We start from the raw sequence: 20,668 nt of genomic DNA, 5'->3' as shown, positions 1-20,668 counted from the left end.
CACCCATAGTTGATTTTATTTACATTTCCAGAATTCGTATCCTGCCTAAATATCCCAGGACGGCTTAGAATTCGGGGCACTTATGCTAATATTTTTTACTGGGGTCAGGCAGCAACAACTAAAGGATTTTGTTTATTCCCAAGGTATTTCAACGAGCAGACAAATTACAAATCCTCCCTTCGGGCTTTTAGGCTCTCCAAATTTCAGGCTTAGTCCAAATCCCGCAGCTGTTTGCCACCTTAAAGATATCCTTGTCGGGTTTAACTCTTGAAAGTGGACAACAGCAAGTCAGTTGAGGAAAACTAGAGAATTTTTTTGAGAAAAGGTTACCTTAATAACTAATTTCCTACACTATCTTGGTATGGTTCCTTAAATCTAACGAGGAAACAATTAGATCTTCTAAGCTCTCCATAGCCCATCACGTACACTCCTAGATAAATGCCCAAGCAAATTAACCTTTTAAATGCTTACACAAGACCCAAAGACCCAAAAGTTTCAAACTCAAATTTGGCAAACTGAACCATGTAACCTTTCAAGTTCCTGTTCGGATCTCGACGCAGGAAACCTTTCCAATTCTAGTTAGAAACCCAGCGGAAATAACCTTTAAAGTTCAGTTTTGCTGGCACGTTTAATGAACTGCAGCCATGGGGGGGAAACAGATTGTGCGAATCTTTCACTCAAAGGAGAGTGTGGCCCAAACAAAAGTTTTTCATTAAAATGAAACTTTGTTGCATTACGCTCCCTAGACCTGCTTGGGGTTTCACTCATGGCCACACCCTGGCTTGCATATGAGTTGGCAAATCCCTGGAGCAAACGAGAGTGTCTTTATACTGATAATTGGATTTAATTTTTGAATATACTCAGGGCGAGAGTGGACCCGGGCCAAGACAAAACCCATTAAAATTTCAGTCACCTAACACGGAGCTTCGAAGGCCTCGTATGGCGCCTGTTTTTGGCCAGCAGCCGCTTTCCTTTTTGAGCCGTAAAAATTTTGACATGTGCTTGCCACATAACAATGGCTTGAAGTGGGGGACTCCCCCGAGTGTCGCATAAATATTCATTTTCTTGACTTTAACGTTGGTGAAAGGGTGACTGCTTCACAGGATTCCCTTGTTTTACACTGGGAAAAATTGAATTTAAATGTTTTTCATTATTATTAAACACAAGCATATACAAAATTTTATTAAATATTTTGTAGCTTTTTCTTAATTTATAGATTTTCCAAACTATGTCTAAAATGATGTACTAACTCTAATACTCCACAATTAAATAGTTTCCCTGACTTTACTTCTTGTTGTATAAGTGCAAAGCCAATTCTCTCCTTGTTGGCTCCATCAAATGAGTGTTACATAATCCCCTTAGAGCTGCCAGGGGCTAATTTTTAATTTTTATGGTTCACATGCTTTTCCAGCCAGCCCCACTCTCAGCAAAGAGCTCATAAAATGAATAATTGCCACTTTTTGGCTCCAGTAGCTCGCTGGATGCTAATAAAGCGGGGCGCAAGCCAGACTGGGCCGTCCACCCCATCAAACAAATGGAGATTAATTTTATTATAATGTTTCCCGACTCTGGCGACTCTTTTTCCACCGCCCCTTTTCGGCTTTCCCTTTTTGTTAGATTCTTTTTTTTTTTTGTGCCGGCATTAAATTAATTTGTGGAGCTACGTTGGGCTTTGGCCAACGTAATTCTGTTTGTCCAGCTCCAAGGTCCACAGAGTGGATACTTGATTACGTTACAACGGTCCTGAATATTGGGGGAACCCCACACGTGGGTATGAGCTCGAGTGCCATTTTGAGTATGTGATGTGGTTTGGCTTTAAATGAGCACTTATTGGCCTTTGATATGGTATTTGCTTGAGTGGCTTTGTGTCTGGAGTGGCTTTGTGACACGGTCGTTAAGGTCTTTAGCTGGCTAATAACTTCTCTTTATGTGGGCACACATTGTAGCTTATTCTCAGGATTAAATGTATGCTTATTTCATACATTTTAGACTTTGTAAAATATTAGAAGAGATCATCTATGCTTTTTAAGTAATTATGTATTGTATTATTTAAGTGATATTTGCCAAGGTCTATCTTAAAAGTCTTCCGAAAATTCTCATTTTCGAAAAGATCCATTAAACCCCTGCCAATCTGACGCGAAAAGCATTTTCCCCATATATTTGTATAATGCTTATGCCCAAAAAGGACACAAATCCAGACACTCCAAAACAATCATTCGGCTGAGTCAACAAGGACGTGAAGTTGGAGCTTTGAAGCAGCATTTGAGCCGGGGAGACATTTCCCTGATAGGTTGAGCGGATGTGGGAAGGCGGTCTCTGTTATGCATAAATCACTCTCACTTGTTTACACAAATAGGCGCAGAGTCGAGAGTCGGGTTTTCGCCGAAAATAGAAATATTCCAACCAGTTGGCCCGGCTTAACGAACTTTTCAATTTTTCCCCTGTAGCTGTTGTGCCATTTGTTTTGCGAAGGACGGAAGACCGTAGGCAGAACCGGGCTCGCCCCCGGAAACAAACACATACATAGGTATACGGACGGACCCAATTTCGCAGAGCTTGCCACCCATCCGCCCACACACACATCGGCAAATATTGAAAGGGAATAATAACAACAGTTAAGCAAACAATGTGCCGCCCGATCAGGTCACGTTCCTGGGCTTAAGTCTGCCGGCCGAGTCCGGCTGGTGGGGTCGGAAATTCGGGGAAAAACATTTCAGGAGTTGTACAAACAATTTAAGCGATACAATGTATATTTTTTTTGTCTGCCACATAATGTAAAATTAATACGCAGCAGGACAAACCTTCAATAGCCATAAATTTTGTCGCTGCATACTTTGGGGCGGCATGTTTATTCAGTTTTATAAGCCGCTTTTTGCGTCAAGCCGAGAGGCAAAGTTAATAATTAACTAAACTGGGACCCATTCCTCGCCCATCTCGTCAATTACTTTGATGGCCCAAGAACACATTTGGCCCAATTAAATCAACACAAGACGAACGTTCGCATTTAAATAAATAAACAATGAAATCAAAACAAGCTCTGCCAAAAAAAAAAACAACACAGAAAAGTTTCCCCGAAAAACATAACAATCTAGCGAAGGAAAGTTTTGTCAAAACTTTGGCAAAACTCAAACTTTGTCTGCTATTAGCCGAAACAACAAACAACCAAGGGGATGGAGAGCTCGAGGGCGAGGACACTGCCCACGCGTGCTGTCAAATTACCTAGGGAAATTATTTTTTAACACGCACCAGAATACCATGACAGCGACAATATTCATGCAGAGCACTTGGGGAATATTTCAGGGAAGTTAATAAAAATATCCATATATAAGAGGTATCTCTTAACATTAGACAATGCTGAAATCTTAAAGTTGAAACAGACCCAAGAATAATAGATTACTTTTCCATAAGCTCAGCAGAAAAGCAAATCAATAATAATTTAGTCTAAAGAAGAAATATTTAAGATTATTTTAAGAGAATATCACGCTCTTTTAAAAGTTGAAAACTGAAACTAAAACAGGCCAACGATCAAAAGAGTAACTTTCCATAAGCCCATCTGAAAAGGAAATTAATAATAATTCAGTCTAAAGTTCAAATAATAAATTCTATAATTTAAGAGTAGTATAAATATGTATTTCAAATAGAAAACAAACTTTTTGTATCATTATAAAAGTTAAAGTTCATATATTAAAATAAAATAAATAAACACAAAATACCTCCGATTATTATCCGCTGGCGACACAAATTCCCTGCCCCTGTTGCTCTTATCAGAGTAAATAAAACCCACTCTATACTCTCCCCCATCAGGAGTGAAACAAGTTCATTTGAAATTCCCCCACCTGACACTTTTTTTGGGGAGGAGTGAAAAGAGGAGTAGCGGAACCATGACTATTTGCATTGGCACCGTAAACGTCCTTAATTAACCCCAAACAATTTCAAGTGCCAGTGCGGAAAATAACGAAAATGTTTGCACTACAATTTACCAGGAGTCCACCTCGTCACCACCCACTCCCTGCCAAAAGGAGCCTCGTTCACTAAGGGATTTAGGGATTCGTTTCGTTTGGCACCTGCGGCTAGTTGGCCAAGTTATAACTGTTGCCTAGGTACGTTTGCGTTTAGCTCGACCACAAATCAAGGCAAACGTTGGAGAATATTTTTATGACTTTTTCATAAGTTCGTCCGCACGCAAAGTAATTTTTCAATTTGGTGCCACGCTGATAGGCCTGCACGATTTCCGCTGACTTGACAAATCGTGCAGGAATGAAATGTAAACCCGTACATACAAAAAACTTTCATTCTTTCCCTCTGCTTTCTTCTGAATTCATGCCGCTTTTATTACGTGCGCGTGTTACCAAACACGGAATCGTCACAGGAGCCGAGGGACACAGGACTCGCTGCTGATGATGATGATGAGGAGGCACATCCGACGGCCCAAAGGGGCTTTTCTGGACCCGGCCTAATATGTTCGGGGGCTTGTGGTCAGCGCTTAAGTGAAATCAACAAGAAATAAACAATGAAATGCAGTGAAACATCGAAAGATACTCTGAGATATGGCAATATTATGGTTTGATAATGAAGTCATTTCAAAAACTGGGTAGGAAATTGGTACAAAAAGATTATAGGACTACTTAGGATAAAAAATAAAATTCTTTAAATGATAAATGATAAAAAATAAATATTTTTTCCAATAATAACACTAATATTCTCTTTACAAAACCTTTCCTCAACTTCACTATAAAATAATACCCACACGAAAAGAAAGAAATCACGACCAAGACGAGCTTAATGGCTGCCTCAGCCGTTAACACTGTCCATTCATCACACAGGAAAATTGAAGAAGTAAAAAGTCTGTGTGGGTGCCCAGTGAGCTGGGGAGGAAAAACTTGAGCTCCGCCCGGAGAAAGATGAATGACTTGACAAATGCGCTGGTCATGAATCAAATATCAATTTGACAAGCGCAAACTCCTCGGGCATTGCTGCAGAGCCCGGTGGAACTCAGGTGGCCCTTTCTTTTGATTGGAGAGTAACCCCAACCTAATTCAATTTAATTGTGGCGGATCGAGTGTAAGTGACGTGGGGCTGAGATGGCGGAGATTAAACTTCAAATTCGCTGGGGGTAAGAGATTAATGAAAAACTTTATCGCTGCACTTTGCAATTTTGCCTTGGAAGTGTTTATTGAGTTGGGCTGCAAGTTAGATTGGCCGTTCCGCCATGAAAGAAAAGCCAAGGACCCATCAAAACTCGACGACGTGACGTTTCATTAGCAGGAGCAAGGAGGACGAGTAGCATCGTCTGGGGAATTTGCATAAAGCAGGCGCAAACACACGTCACATTAATTATAAACAAGCCAGCCGCATCCGCCGGGAATTTGAGGAAAGCCCAATCTAGTTGATTAATAGTGTGCAAGTGGCAGGCAGTTCCAAATCTCTCCGTCACTCTGCCTGTCCCCGCTAGATAAATGGGCAAAAAGCAAACAATTAACTCGGCACAACCGACTGAAGCGGTGCAGTGTCACCTGCGTCTCTGGGTGGGGTATACAAAACATCCCCCATCCCGGCTTATCGTACAGACACAACTCTACTGGATGCAGATAGTTCAACTTCCTGGCGCTGCACTTCGAACGTTCATTTTTATTGCCACTATCCACACAAAAAAAAGGTAACAGGGAGACCCAAACGGACACCGGAACCCGAACGGATGCCAAATGCCGCAGTCCGTTTTTGCAATATGTCGCCAGTCGATAGGACCACTCAGATATATCCATGGCACCCCGCCCAGCCTTTGCTCCTCATTGCCATGCAAATCTATGCCAAATGCAGCGACATTTATACCAAGGAAAGCCAGCAAAAAATGTTTAATACCTTGCCCGGTATTCCAGAACCAAAATATTCTGGCCAAAACTGATTTAAAGACTTGTGCCTTGCGCTTGGTTTAAAAAGAATTGAGGGGAATTGAGTACAGTGAGAAGAATTGTATTGATTTCAAGCGAAGCAGTAGTAAAGCTTATAGGGAGAATATAATAAATTTGATTTTACAGAAATTTAAACATTTTAAATTCATTTTTATTGGACTTCTTTTGGTACTTCGAACCGGATTGAAAGATTTTTACAAGTTAAGAAACTAAGAGGGCTAGCTATAAAAATTAACAAAAATAAAAATAAGCACCAACAGAACTGAAAACTTGAATTTCCCTACGAAAGAAACGGGCCACTACCTGGCACAGTGTCCGTCCGGCCAAGCTGAAAAACCGAAGCGCTCAACCGAGTTGAAATGCGGTTGGTTTTGGGATATTATTAAAAATTCTTGCCCTGCCAGTGTCAGTTGACTTCAGTTCCGTGGAGGTGCTAGAAATGACCCTGCTCATTACTCGTGGCGCTTCCCCCGGAGTGCAGCTGACGTTTTTTAGCGCCAAGCCATTTCCTGGGTGGTTAAACTTTCGCGGTGAATGTTTGGAAAGTGCTGACGAAACCCATCTTCTGCCCTTCGCCGCCCTAAAAACTGAACCATCAATTTCTAATAATGTAATTTGGTAAACGTCATTTTGCCGGATAACAACCCCCGGGGGCGGTGTGGAAAACCTTCGTTTCTCCTATTCCCACCCCTTTTCACACTTTCATCACGTACAGCCAGAGAAATTCGCAGTACAGAGCGAATTGTTAAGTGAAAAAATGTTGTTTAACGAAGGCAGTTAGGCAAATATTTGCAAGTTGCATCAGCAAATGCCAAAATGAGCACAAAGCGAAAAGCTGGGAAACTCAAACTCAATTACTGGCCATGACACCTCACAACAATACTGGCTGGCGGGAAATTCGGTAGAGTCGAGTGTCAGGGGGATTGAGCAATCCGCACACCCACATCAAATGCAAATACAAGCCAGAAACATCCGCTCCCCTTACCCTTAGAGCTTTGGGATCTGTCCTACAAGGGTGGGCACGGTTTTGCATGGGTGCAAGAAATTAAAATCTAATAACACAGCTCAGAGCATAAATATTTGTTATACTTTCCACATCAAGTTGTGAGGCATAAAATCGGTACGGAACGTTGGGCGACCTTTTCCTTTTCACCCACAACCCCGCATAGTTTACAGTTCCCAGCAGAAGATGCCAGTCTGGACTCCGGCCTGGGGAGGGATGAGTTCCCTGTACATAAAAACAAATGATTCAACACTCCATAAGCCCCGGAAGACGGGTGGGATAAGCTCAGGGTAACTGCAGCAGACATCGTTGATATGTCCGTATGATTCTCTGTTGGCAGGGGCAACGGCAACGGCAATGGCAACCTGTGCAACATTTTCCTGCCTTAGGTAAGGCTTCTGTTTTTCCGCCCGTCTGTGATGCTCAAACTCTATTTCTGCAGATTGCCCTTTGTTGTTTCGTCCCCATTATTTTGTGTTTGGTTTTTTGGTGGTTACAAACACAGGGGTTGCTTCAAAAGTCACTGTCTCGCTGATCTAATGATGGATTGCAGTTTGATTTTAATCGAAAGATATGAGATCTGATAGAAAACCTTAATAAAGGATTTATTTTCAAAATGTAATTATGATTTATACCCATTTATAACAATAAAATGCTTGTACTACAATGTAGTAGTACCCTTATGAACAATAAAACTTCATTAACATGCAGTGCTTATAGCTTTCTATAAATTTATGTAAGTAATTTTTAGTTATTTCTTTTATTGTGTTTAAGTATTAGGTAATTTGTAGCTATAGCTACGTAAAAACAACATTCAGTTAAGTAAAATCAACCCTCTTCAGACCCAGCATCACTTTTGAGCTTAGACTAGCACAAATGTTCTAGGAATAATATTTCAAGGCAGGTCTATTACAGGTAGAAACAACACAATCAAGAGGGTTGCTTTTCCCATTTGGAATTTCCTCCCGTCTACGTTTTTTTAAATGAATTTAGTTCAATTCGATTATGACAGAAGCACATTTTACTTTTTAAGTCGTTTCCCGAAAGCCAATGAGCGTAAATTTAGCTGGGAATTTATTTCAGAAGCCTCGTCCTGTTTCCTTTCCTTTGGGCGTGATTGATGGGAGGACATTTTTTCCTTGCTCTGGGAAAACTCTTTGAAATTCAATATGCAGTTTGCTTGGGTCCAGCGCTGGCCAACATCCCCGTATCGAAGGCCAATACAAAATCAATTATGGGAATCAGCGCACACTGGCGAATTCACACACACACACACACACACAAGCCATGATACCATATATCATGGAGGTCCTTCGAGCTATACGTGCGTGTAAAGCAAGTTCTAAGCCTGTGTAAAACTATAAATGGCACCGAGGACTCGGCGATGTCGCCTGCGAAGGCTTAAGTGTGTTTGACTGCGGCTAATATTTATTTCCGGCAAATAAATCCTCCCCAGTCCCGGGCCAGCACCCCAAACCATGGCGGAACAAAAGGACAGGATCAGCAAAACAAAAACAGAGGGAAAAAAACAGTAAACCAGGTTATTAATTTCTCACAAAGGGTCCCCAAATGTTGTCGTATGGGAACCCTTGCAAAAAAGAATGGGTATATTGATTAAGGAACGACCTTTAAGCTGAAGATTTCTTGTTTTAAAAAATGTTATATTAAAATTAATATAAAATTTAAGAAGAGCAACATAAGGCTTTAGCTTTACTTCTACATAAATAATATATATATTCATTTTCTATATCTATTATAAATATTTTTTCTAGGGTATTTGAACTTCGTCAATAGCTCGCATCTTATATAATAATTCTGCACTGAGCATTAGTTTTATGGCATTTATGTCACAGCCCCCAAAGTAGCACAAAAACAACACAAGGAGCCAACGAAAAAATCTTTATTGATGACTCCCCAGTTTGGTGATATGTCGCCTGTGTGTGCTACATTTTGGGTGCACATCATAAATTTCAATGTCCCCACTCCTTCACCTTTGACTAATCCACCTGGCCAACCCTTGGCCTGTCTTGTTGTTTGCTTGTTATAACTCTTATCACCAAGTTACGTCTGTGGACATTCATATTGCCAGTTTTCTGAGTTTTCTTTCCGAATTAGCAACAAATCCCTTTCTGAGATTCTTGACAGCGCTCTATGATAAATATTTAATGCTATTAGTATTTGCACAAAAAGAAAACCACTTACTGGCAAAAAGTCATCTTCAAAATAAATCAGTTGTGCAAGAAACTCAGAGCAGCTTATGAATGTGAGCGATTGAAGTCATCTCTCTCTGTGCACTTATTTTATATATTTATGGTAAGGAATTTTCTGTACTGTTTACCTTCAAGAAATTATTCAACCATAGTTATTGCACTAACTTTTGAGGCGCTTTTGGCGATTCTGAATGTTTTATATGATATTATTTTTGAACTTTTTGTTTTTATTATATTTACTTTCTTTTTTTAATTTCTATTGTTTTGAATAACTTAAAACCTTATGATTACTTGTATAATAAAGCTTTAGAGTATTCTAGAAATGTGCTTGACAGTTCCATCTACAATTTAAGTAAAGTGTGTCACTAAAGTCTCTTTTTACTGAGGTAACTTTATCTCTGATTCTTGAGCTCCTCTTCTCTGGTTAAAAAGCAGACAAGAATGGAGTCTCTCCTGCAGCAGACTTCTCCCGCATTTTAAACAGATTTATTTGCCATGTTTTTGTGCCTTTCAAATGCACAAAGCTGAGATGATGGAGGGAGAAAAATGAATGAAATGGAATGCATCTTGGGCCAAAAGAAATGTAAATAATTGCGTAGAGAAAATCTGATTTTTGTTTGCCCAAGAAATGGCAAAAACAATGCAATTATTTTATATGCTTCGCACACTTGGCTGCATTGACTAGCTGACTAAATTAATTGCATAGTTTCGAAGACCATGGACGAGGTTTATGTGAGGAGGCCAAGGGCAAAAACGAGAACTTTTTAATTAGTTGCACAAACACTGGCAGCCCATGGCTTCAAGTAGAATTTAATAAATAAATTTCTCAATAAGCCAAAAATGCACAATTTCAGTTACCCCCTGGAAACTATCCAGCAAAGCAGTTTTAAATATGCATTAAGCGCCGAAAAGTGGACTGGGAGCTCCCAGAGAACACAGTGCTGAGTGCAAGCCACCGTGGAGGCCTGCACAGCCTGGTTACTGGCCAAAAATTATGGCTATAATTTTTCACAGCTTCCCGAGGAAAAAAAAAGAACAGCCGGCACACGAAGCCCGGAGAAGTTTCCTAACTCCGCTCTACCGATTATGCCATAAGCGAAAAACGGGAAAAACTTTTGCATTTCCAACGTTGTTGCTGGTCTGATGCATTCTCTCAATAGGAATAGAATGGGCAGAGCAAACAGGAACTGAAGACATTATAAATCTGTCACGATTATTGTTAAATAATGCATAGTAGTTTCCATTTTGACTTGACAGGCAAGCGGTCAAGGGAATGTAAATAACTAGCTTTCTAAAAAGTGGAAATTTAAATTCGAAACTTTGTGACTTGCGTTTGTATTCCCTAGGGAAATGTAATGTTTTGGATACCCTCTACAATCAGAAGTAGTAGGATAATATACACTATAGTTTCCTTTTTTAATATTTATATAAAAAATCACATTATTGAATTTAAATACTACTAACTTTACAAGCACAGGTATATTATAGTTAGTGCTAGATTTGGCGTTAAAATTTCTCACAGAAAGTAAGCCTCCTGGGAACCTAATCCTGTTTTATTTTCCATCGGTCCATTACTTCAACTATCATTTAAAATGAGAGAAAGCCAAGAAATACCCTTGCAATGGCCCTGTCTCTCCTGGTGGAGCTATCCCGCCTCCGACTGTTGGAGTGCTGTCTGGACGGCCCGACATGTTTTAAGCATAAGTGCAACGCATTTAGCTGTCAGGGCTGCATTTTGCAGCACAGGGCGAGGGAGAGGGGTGGGAGGAGGACAGTTTTCCAGGCTGACTGCCTTTAATGTCCCGCATGCGCCCACTAAGTGACGTCAACGGAGCCTCCGTCCATGTAAATAAAATGGATTCAAGGAGGACACTCCCAGAGTCCCAGTGGCACATAGAGCGGAAAATTGAAAACTTTAAGTGCGCCGGAAAAATATGAAATGTGCATTTAAGCAGCAGGACTACGCAGTCCGAGAAAATGGCCGGAAAATGGAAGAAAGAGGAAGTCGTTGTCCTTGTCCAGCCTGTCGCCATCATATGTGCAGCAACTCCGGCATTAATAACGCGAACGTCCATTAAAATGGCACTCTTTGCGACCAGATGGCAGGGCGACTGGACGGACGACTGGCAATAAAATTATTGCAGAAAAATTAAAATTACCATTTCTCTTCGCCAATATAATTATGAATGAAAAAATATTTTCTCTATAAATTGCAGCTTAATCTGCACCTCCTTTATGGGGGAATTTTCACGATGAAATGAAGGTTGAAGAAGGGTTTACAATATTGACAGTGGGACTAGCTTATTGTGGACATCCTTGCATGCTTAATTACTATTAATTTTACAATCGTAGATCCTGCAAATAATATTGAATACTTTATAAATTATACATGCACCGATGTCATCGTTACGTTGAATTTTTAATTTAGTGATGAACGCAATTTGCTAATGGATCTTTTAAATTCAATGGGAAATAAAAATATTGCATGCCCGGTTATTGTGTTTACTTAATTTTCCATTTATTTACACTCAACTTTTTTATATAGTTAGTAATGGTAAGTACTCATTATTAGACTTTTCCAATTTTATTTTTATTCCCTTTGTGCGTAATAATGAAACATTAAAATTAAGCTTCAAGGGTCTATACTACAAATTACACTCCACTTCACAAGTCTGCAAATGGCACATAAAATTTTTTCCGCAAAAAAAAAAAGTAAAAATCTCATTCGTAATTTTGTACATTTTCGCACATATGGCTAGGACATTTTCCCTTCATTTGCCGCTGTGGGCCCAACATAATTATAAAGTGCATTGAACATTTATTGCCGGTCATAAATCAAAAGGTTATCGAAATGAAATCCCAACCCCTCAGTACATCTGATAATCACCAAGGGAATGCAGCAGCAGCAGCGACACTTTTTACAACTTATTGGACTAATCAGAGACGTCCGGGGAGTGGCAGGTTGTGTGTGGGTCCACAAAGTAGCCGCACAACACGCGACTGGCACAAGTTCACCCCCAAAAAGGTTGCCTTGCCCCTTTGAAAACCACCCCCTGGAGAGTGGGAAAGAGGAAGAAGTGTTTTTGGGTGCAGTAGCATCCTCTCGCAGCGATGCCTGACAGTTGACAGCTTAGCGCCTCGCGACAAGTTCCCGGGAAAAGTCCAGGGAAAACCCCAGGAAAACGAGAGGGTGTGCAGGGGCAGAGCAGGACTCTGGTTTGTTTTGGAAGGCAAAATTGCATGCCTCTGTGCTGTTTGCAATTTGCAATTGAGACTTTTCGCTTAAGGTTTCGGGGGGGTAAATGAACAGGGGAAGTCCAAAGTTTCTGGAATGGGTGGTGGTAGCCGACATAGACCTAGGCCAAAAACTGCCGGCCATTCCCAGCGGGAGGAAGGACCACAATTTATGGTTATGCAAGCGCCAGCCGCCGTTTGCATAAATTCCAAAAATGTTTTTGTTTGCTTTGACTTTGATGGAAAGTTCGGAGCGTTCCGAATGGAGCTACCATATAGCTGGACTTGATGTTCGTACGAGTGACAAAATCCATGGGGTGGAAACAAGTGAAGTGGAAAAATGTAGAGCTAAATTGTGGAGACAATTACAAAAGTTAAGTTTTCAAACTACAGCTGTTTGTATTTTGACTTAGATTTTGTTACAAAATATTAAAAAATTAAGAGAGTCTAGCCTGTTTGTATCTTTCTATCTATTTCCAAAATTACTATATTTTCATAACTCCCTTTAATAAAAATAATTTCCTATTTGAAACTACTTCTAACTGGGATATGACAGCATTTACCTTTGAGTAGCCCACCCTCTGGATGCTGCTGCTGAAGCCCCCAAGCGTATATCAATTTACATCCCATTTGCTGCGGGCCTCGCCCAACTCCCTGTTTTCCTGCCTTCATTTGCCCGGCCATCTATCCATCCAACCACCACCACCGCCCGCCCACAAGGATATGAAAAGCAATGCACTTGACACTTTGCAGGCCACTCGAATGAGCCAAAAAGTGTGCTTCACTTGATGCCCTGCCGTCGTTTCATTAGATGGTCCGGACAGCAAAAAATTGCCCGAAGAGGAAATGCGATGGCAAGGCTCCGTGCTTCGAGCTCTCAACTTCGTACTCCGTGCTGTGCTGTTGCTTCTTGCTTTTTTGGAAGCTTGCCTCAAAGCAAAAATTTACAGCGCGCATTTCAATTTGGAAATGATAGAAAATGCCTGCGGCAAAGAGCACTGGAAGGGGTCTAGCTAGCTTACTATATGTGGCTCCATGGGGGATGTGCCGCATGCTGTACATTCCCATCACACTTCGGAGAACTCAACACCATGGCAACAGTTTTAATTCAATTCCATTAAAAGTCGCTAAGATGCAAGCACAGCAGGTGTACGAGTGTGGGTGTGGGAGTTGTTTTTCCTGCTCTCCCTTGCTTTTCCTTCAACCTGTTCTGTTCCTCACTTGCCAAGACAATCAAACTAATGTTCGGCGGTGGAAAAACTAATGAAGCGAGCAGCGAATACGCGACGATTGATTGCTCCCCAGAGGCGGCAAGAAACACAGGCTAGAGCCAGGACCCAGCACGAGGCAAAGGGAAATGGCAATCCAGCGGAACCAAAGAGAGAACTCGGGAAAAACCCTCAACCCCCAGGATGCCCGAGAATCGTTCGAATGCACTGCCTTGCACTGCATTTTCGTGGGTGCTTTTTGATAATTTACTATATACCAAACGAATCGGCCGAGGGGTTGGCATTTGTTCGATGCGAAGGCGGGTGGTTTTCGACCCAGGGCTGAGGACAGCGAAACACCTCCCCTGGGGTATTTCAAGATGCATAATAAGACTTGTTAAGTTGCGCGCTCGTTAAGATAAGTGAGCCGGCAAATGGCGACAAGTACGACACCGGAAAGAGCCCGGCTTACGATATGGGAAATGGTATATATAGATAAGCTTATGCGGACTCTTGTGGGTGGTTTCCAAAGTATAATGATGGGATTTGCATCAGGATATGAGGATTTGCGGAATGTATAAATGTTAGTTTTAATATCCTGGGAATAAGCCTAAAAAGTATACCCAAACCCTAACATTATTTTTTGCTATAATAATAAGTGGCCTTTCGCAACTCACCTCCAAATATCCCTGGACACTGTCGCACTGCTGCAGCACCAAAATGGCCGGATTGGCTCTCAGTTCATCAGGCGAGCACGGCGACAAGAAACCACTGTCCGCATCACTGTGAGTGGACAGGGGTCGTGGTTTCCGTATCTTGTACTGGACATGTCGACTGGGCACTGGACCAGGATTGAACAGCACGTAATTGGACTCGGTCGGCACGGTGTGCGATCTTTGATCTTGGCGCTGCTCCTGCAGCAATTGTTGCAGATGCAACATGTGATCTGTGCTAACCAACTCGGAGATAGCTCGCTGCTGCTCAAAGGTACTCTTCTGGCCAGCCTTCTTGCCACTCCGAAACGGTGATAAGTTGAGAAAGGTCAGCTTCTTCTTCGACGATTGCAGGGTTGGGTTAGCAATGGAGCAGCTTCCTGCAGAACTAGCCGAGTTAGTGGACGTGGACGACTCCACCAAGGCGGTAGAAGTGGTTTCCGTATCCTTGGACTCCTGGCTATTCGACATACTGGCTGGGTTTTCCAAGTCACTAAAGAGCGTCTCCAAATTCTGCTGCTCCAGCTTGGCGTTCACCAGCTGCTCATTGGTGTACGGATTGGGTATTCCTATGTCCATGGAGAAGTCCCCAGGCTCTATGACAAAGTAGTTGTGGTGATCAAAGCTGGCCAGAATCTTGGTGTTGCCTGCACTCGCCTCGGACTCGGCCTCTGGCAAAGCCGATGTCTCAATAATAATGGTGTCCTCCAGCTCCAGTTCCTCATTGTCGTATATGACTTCCGGCACCGTTTCGTCCTCGTCTTCACAGACCAAGTGCTGCCTGGAGCTGAACAACGGATCTCTCAGGCCATGGCCATTAGAACTGGGATACCTCATGGCCTTTTCGTTGATGAAGTCCACTGGATCGAACAGGCAGTAGTTTTCCATATGCGAGGTGGCTACCTTACGCTGGCGCACTGGCAGATTCTTCAGCTTCTCGGAGTAGTCTGCCGCATCCTCGTTATTGTTGCCTGACTCTGGGGCCGGCGGCGGTGGCGATATCTCCTGGCTGGCGACCCTGTCATCCTGGTGTTGCAGGGACTTCTGAGAGCCGCGATGCAAGGTGGCAAAGAGCCCGCGCGCAATACAGTTCTTGAGCTCACTGACGCGTCCCTTGTAGGGACTCGACTGGGCGCTGCTGCTCAGGATCGAGGCTTCGTCGATGCCCAGCTGCTTGCTCAGTTCCTTGCGCTCCTTCTTGCTGAGCACGACCTTGCCGCGACTGGGAGAGTTGGGAGCCGAGTGGAGCAGCCGCGAGGGCATTTGCGACAGAGGCGGCGGAGTCGGCGGCGGCGGATCCCTGTAGGGCGGGGGTCCCACCAGACTGGTGGCATAGCTGACTGGCAGATCGGGATAGGTAATCGGGGGTCCCAAGGCTGGTGGCTCCTCGGGCAGGAACTCCAGCTCCATGTAGTTGGGATGCGACAGCATCTTCGGCTGGTGGTTGTCTGTCTGGGCGAGCAATATCCTCTGACTCTTGGACTGCTCCTTGGGCCTGGCGCCCAGTTGGTTCTCCTCGTTGGCATTGCGATCGGGCTTGGCAGAGGGACCCGTTCGCAGCTTACCCGGCTGACTGGACATTTCTAGGCATCCATCGTTGTTTCCACGAGTTCTGCACTTTTCACTTCGTTTTTAGTGTTGAAACATTTTTCCGCGCTTTAGCAAAATTAATGGTTTCATAAATCTTCATCTTTATGGAAGGCAAAAGGACTTAATGGGTTTTCTAGCCTCACAAAAGGGACGTTCTCTCACTCTCTCTGTATACATTTGTGTTGTAATTGGATTTTTGAGCTGATGCATGTCAAAGTTAAATTAAAACTGACCCAACGGTCAGAAAAAAAAAGGATCCCTTTTCATTCTGTTTGGTTCATTTTTTTTCCTGTTTTGACTGGCAAAATCATGGTCATGGTTACGTCGTGGTTTTGTCTGTTTTTGAAGAGCTTCTGGCCGAAAACAATGCTTTGGTAGAGGTTTTTTTAAATTTGTCTACAAAAGCAATTAACAGACGGGTAACCGCTTCAAGAGTTATGAAAAAAACATAAACAACAATACGTGTTAAGGGTAAACTTCACTTTCAATTGGTGACTGAATACAATTACACAGAAATCATAGAAGCAAATGAGTTAAAGAATGCTTTAAAAAATTCAATATGCTTTGCTTTAAATATAAACAAAACACAAAAGAGTTAACTTCCATTTTATGTATAGAAAAACTCGAATGAAAATCTATTGAATGGAAACCCAATACGAGAATTTATATCAAGTGCTCACTAGAGTTTCACATTTGATCAAGTTTTTCATTACCTTCCGATTCCGACAATTTCCCAGGAAATGACAGGGATATCAATAACAAATTGGCAGCAAATGGATTCACAAATTAACAAAATGAAAACTGAAATAAACAAGAGAACTATTCAGCTCTCAATCATCCAAAAGAAAACATAGCAGGATATACACCCAAATACGATTAGGTCAGCATTCTTTCCCTCAGAAAGGACACTACAACTTTAATTTGTATTTTTTCTGCCATCTCATAGAACTACGCCTTGTCATAGCCAAACAGAAGAGAACATTTTGTAGGCCACCTAAAAAAAAAAAAAAAAAGCACAAGGGGCAAACCGAAATGGAAAAAGTTTTATTGGCAACAAATTGAAAACGCCCTGGACCTGTGCGGAAGCCAGTGAACCAACAAGTTGCATAATTGTTGGCGCATGATAAAATTAAACGCCATGAAATGAGCTGCTCCTCCAGCAGCTCTCTCTCTTTTCGGAGGATGCTCCTACACTTTCTGGTACGCCTGGCTCGGTTGCAGGTGCCACTGAAAGAAGTTACTCCAGTTGAGTGGAGTTTTCTGCCGGTGTCTGTGGACGGCACACCATAAAGTATACATAAAGTAATTTGCAATTAAAATGTTAATTTTTAATTGAATTGCAGATGGCAGTAGGCAGTAGGCAATGGCAGTCTCGAATACTGAATCGAGTTAATTAATGGGGAATGCAGAAAGAGACAGTACCGCCTGCAGGCTTAATTAATCCAGATTAGAGATGGGAGAGTGAGGGTGACATTTAATTTAAGTAGATTGAGTTAACTGAAGGCTATCGTAAGGATTTACATGTTTTGAAATTAAATATATATTTAAAAGGAAATTTAGAAATATATAATATTTCTTAAAGAATTCAAATTCAAGCGAAGCTAAAACAAATGGGTTATAGGTATAAAAAAAAAGCATAAGGATATTCGATACTCTTATATAAATATATCCCATCCCTAACCCAAACTCACTTTTTCTACATCACCGAGTTCTTGGCACTCTCAGTTTCTATGACTACTTACTCACACAAAAAAAGACACCTACACAAGAGAAGCAGTCTTAAAGTTCAACATTTTTGGTTTGAGGTTGAAGCAACTTGCACTTCATCTGGTCCTTCTACCCAGCTTCTGCTTCCAGCAGTCAAAGTTGACAAAATACTTGTCAAGATTTGTGCATTGAGTCCTAGGGGCCCACTCCCACACCCATCATCAGTCACCAACTTGTAATTGCAGCTTGCCTGCTGTGGTCTCCTCCATTTCTGTTTGGAGGAACGAAAAAAAATCACAGCTCCACCACTCTTCCCCAGGGACGCCCGACGTTTTGCTGGCGGCCATGAAGCCGCAAACTTTACGAGTTGATAGCTGAAATGAAGTGGGGCATGCATTGCGGCGCTTTTAGCCCACAACCCACTTCATGACATCATTTTATTTGCACTCAATCTCAGCTCCCTTCGTGGCGCTTTCAGTGCTCGACGCGCTGTGCAAACTTCCCAGCGAAGTTAGAAATGCTTTTGATTTGCTGGTAAGTTGACCACCTCCTGCTCCGCGACCGTTTTCCGCCTGCCTTTCGCACAAAACCCACTTAGAAAGTGCATGCTTTCCTTTTATTTTTTCTTTCTTTCAGTTGCAAAAAGCCCAACCAAACCTAAATGGTATTCAAACAAAAAATGCAGAAATTTTTACTGAGAAAGGGAAGAGGGCCAAAGACTCCTGGATGCCCTAAAAGGATGAATATACAAGAAAAATGAAATATTATATTGACTTTGTAAGCAAAAGATTTGTAATCAGAAAGAAATTAAGGCAAGAACTTGCCAAGATTGACTCTTTATAACCCAAATTATCAATGACAGGCCAGAGACCAAAAAGACTGATAAGTCTAGATAGACTCCTCTGCTGATGATGGTCAAAGTCATGTATAAGCTTACCCTAAAAGGGTATCAAAATATATATATTTCTAGGAACAAATGTAATCAGTCTCCTCCCGAATCCCCTTATACTTAAGAGTAAAGAGTAAAGTAGCAAAGTGTGTTCCAAAAAAAATGGTGGAAAAAAGAATGAACGAATACAATGCTTATGACAGTTTGAAGCACTTCTAAAGTCTTTTGAGTTATGCCCCAAGTTGGGGGCGGGAGGCGTGGTAAAACCGCACAAAACTTACATCTAACTGCTTGCCCAGAGAGGGAAAGAAACAAAAAAAAAAATAAAGTAAAATCTATGTGCAATTCAATTAAAGCGCAATTTGCAAGCAGTCATCGTATTTTTGTTACTTAACGATCCAACTGGGACGGGGGCGGTTGGTCGGTAATAAGGGGGCGGACCATACAATTTAATAAGAGCCATCGAGTGGGGAATACGGAAATCGCTCGAGGAAATTGTGTGTTTCAAGCAAAAGCTTACATAATAAACTCATACAAGAGATTGCTGCATACTTCGGGGACGCGAAACTGGGGGAGAACCCCAGAGATGGCGGCATAAATACCCATATTTGCAATTCGAAGAAGCGGAAGTAGGTAAAAAGCAAGATGGAGACAGGCGCATATCCCCAGGCGGACAACGGAAAAAGCAGCGGGAACGCCGTCGAATGTTATTAAAAAAGAAAGCAAAGCAACCTTAAAACAGCACCCAGCCGCCGCCTCATTTTGCCCCTCCGGTTTCCACCAACAAAGTCATAAAATTTATTAAATACCCAAAAGTATGACAGCAATAGACAATTTATGGCAGGGGAAAGCAAAGGAAAACGTATAAAATTAAAAACTAACAGGCAAAATGAAAACGAGAATTTTTTTTCCTGGTTTGGTAAGCCCAAAATTGGTTTCTACTCTAGCGCAAAAAAAAAAAAATGTGTAAACATTGCCGGAATTTTAATGATGAGAGACCGAGCATGAAATATAAATATTTATCAAAAGCATATTAATAAGCTTCAGTGGGAATCGAAATTAGCTGGGAAAATGTATTCATATTTTTGAAAGAGAGCTTGGTTCCTGTCAAGTTACTCGGAGAGATACTCTATCGAATTTAAGGAGTTATTACTGATACATTTCTTGAAAACAAATATGAAATAGTGCCAAAATTTCCCGATTTCTTAAATTTAATATTAATATATATTATCTTATTCAAATTTCACATAAAAGAAAATATAATAATAATTCCTAAGTCGACTTGAAATTACAAAACTCTCTCTTGCCTTTTGCTAGAGCCTCTCCCTTGCTATAAGATTTCAAAAATCGTTGCATATTTATAAGCACAGTAATTGTAAGCAACTTTTACTCGACAATTTTCCAAGTCATTGTCGGTCGACCTGGTCGACACCGAAAGCATATTTTCAACTTCATAAATTGAGCAAAATAAACTGGAGATAGGGGCAGTGTGTCCCTGGCGACGGATGTGCAGCCATATGGTCACGCATCAAGCTCATAAATTAGCACCAGACGGACGCAACGGGAACAGGACTATTCAATTTTAGGGCGGCAAGAGGGACATTTGTAAGGATTTGCCAGGTGCACGAAAGCCATTAACATAAATGGCTCGAAAGCTTCTAACAAGGATAACAACAAGCGCGCAGACGGGGCAAAAAGGTGCCCCTGGTTTTTAATTACGTAAGCGGATAAGACAATTTCAACTTATTACGTGTCTTCACTAATCCGCTAAGGACAAAAAATGGCGTACAATCAATTCTCGGCGCTTCACACACAGTGCAAGGAAAACCATTTTCCCCGCTGCTTGTTTCGCTTGACGCAATTTTCCACTACATCGGATTAAAATGTGATATGTTCGCAATTGTTTACACACAGTTGAAAATGGTTGGGTGGGGGGGAGGCTAGGCGGTGGGTAAACGGGAGCAGACAGTTGGGACATGTGTTTGTTTACGAACTTTTGGCAGCTTTGTTTTGGGGCGCGCCTGTTCGTTTCATTGGAGTGGGTCTTAATTTCCGCTTCGCAAGCATTTCTTTTTCACACACAGCTTCTTTTCTTTACTTTTTTTTTTCTTGTTCTATTCCTTTTCCTTTTTTCGCCAACAATTTTGTTTATTTTGGATTTGTTTGCCCTTTTTTTTCCTTTACATGCTTGAGAACTTCCGGCTA

General features: G+C 41.7%; 1 protein-coding gene across 4 annotated transcripts in view; it reads right to left on the bottom strand.

Annotated features, from left to right (window-relative positions):
* The window catches only part of sick (sickie), a 138,384-nt gene that overhangs the window by 106,946 nt on the left and 10,770 nt on the right, over positions 1-20,668 (bottom strand). Inside the window, exon 1 of one of the 4 annotated variants that reach the window (XM_017178278.3) lies at positions 14,242-15,858. The exons of the other annotated variants lie outside the window; for them this stretch is intronic. Coding sequence (XP_017033767.1) covers positions 14,242-15,858 — 1,617 coding nt within the window. Of the gene's footprint in view, positions 1-14,241; positions 15,859-20,668 lie in introns of those variants that run through there. 4 annotated transcript variants of the gene reach the window in all.

This window comes from Drosophila kikkawai, chromosome 2L (genome assembly GCF_030179895.1).
Source record: "Drosophila kikkawai strain 14028-0561.14 chromosome 2L, DkikHiC1v2, whole genome shotgun sequence".
In the NCBI taxonomy this organism is placed as follows: domain Eukaryota; kingdom Metazoa; phylum Arthropoda; class Insecta; order Diptera; family Drosophilidae; genus Drosophila; species Drosophila kikkawai.
This window is presented reverse-complemented; position numbering and strand designations above follow the sequence as displayed.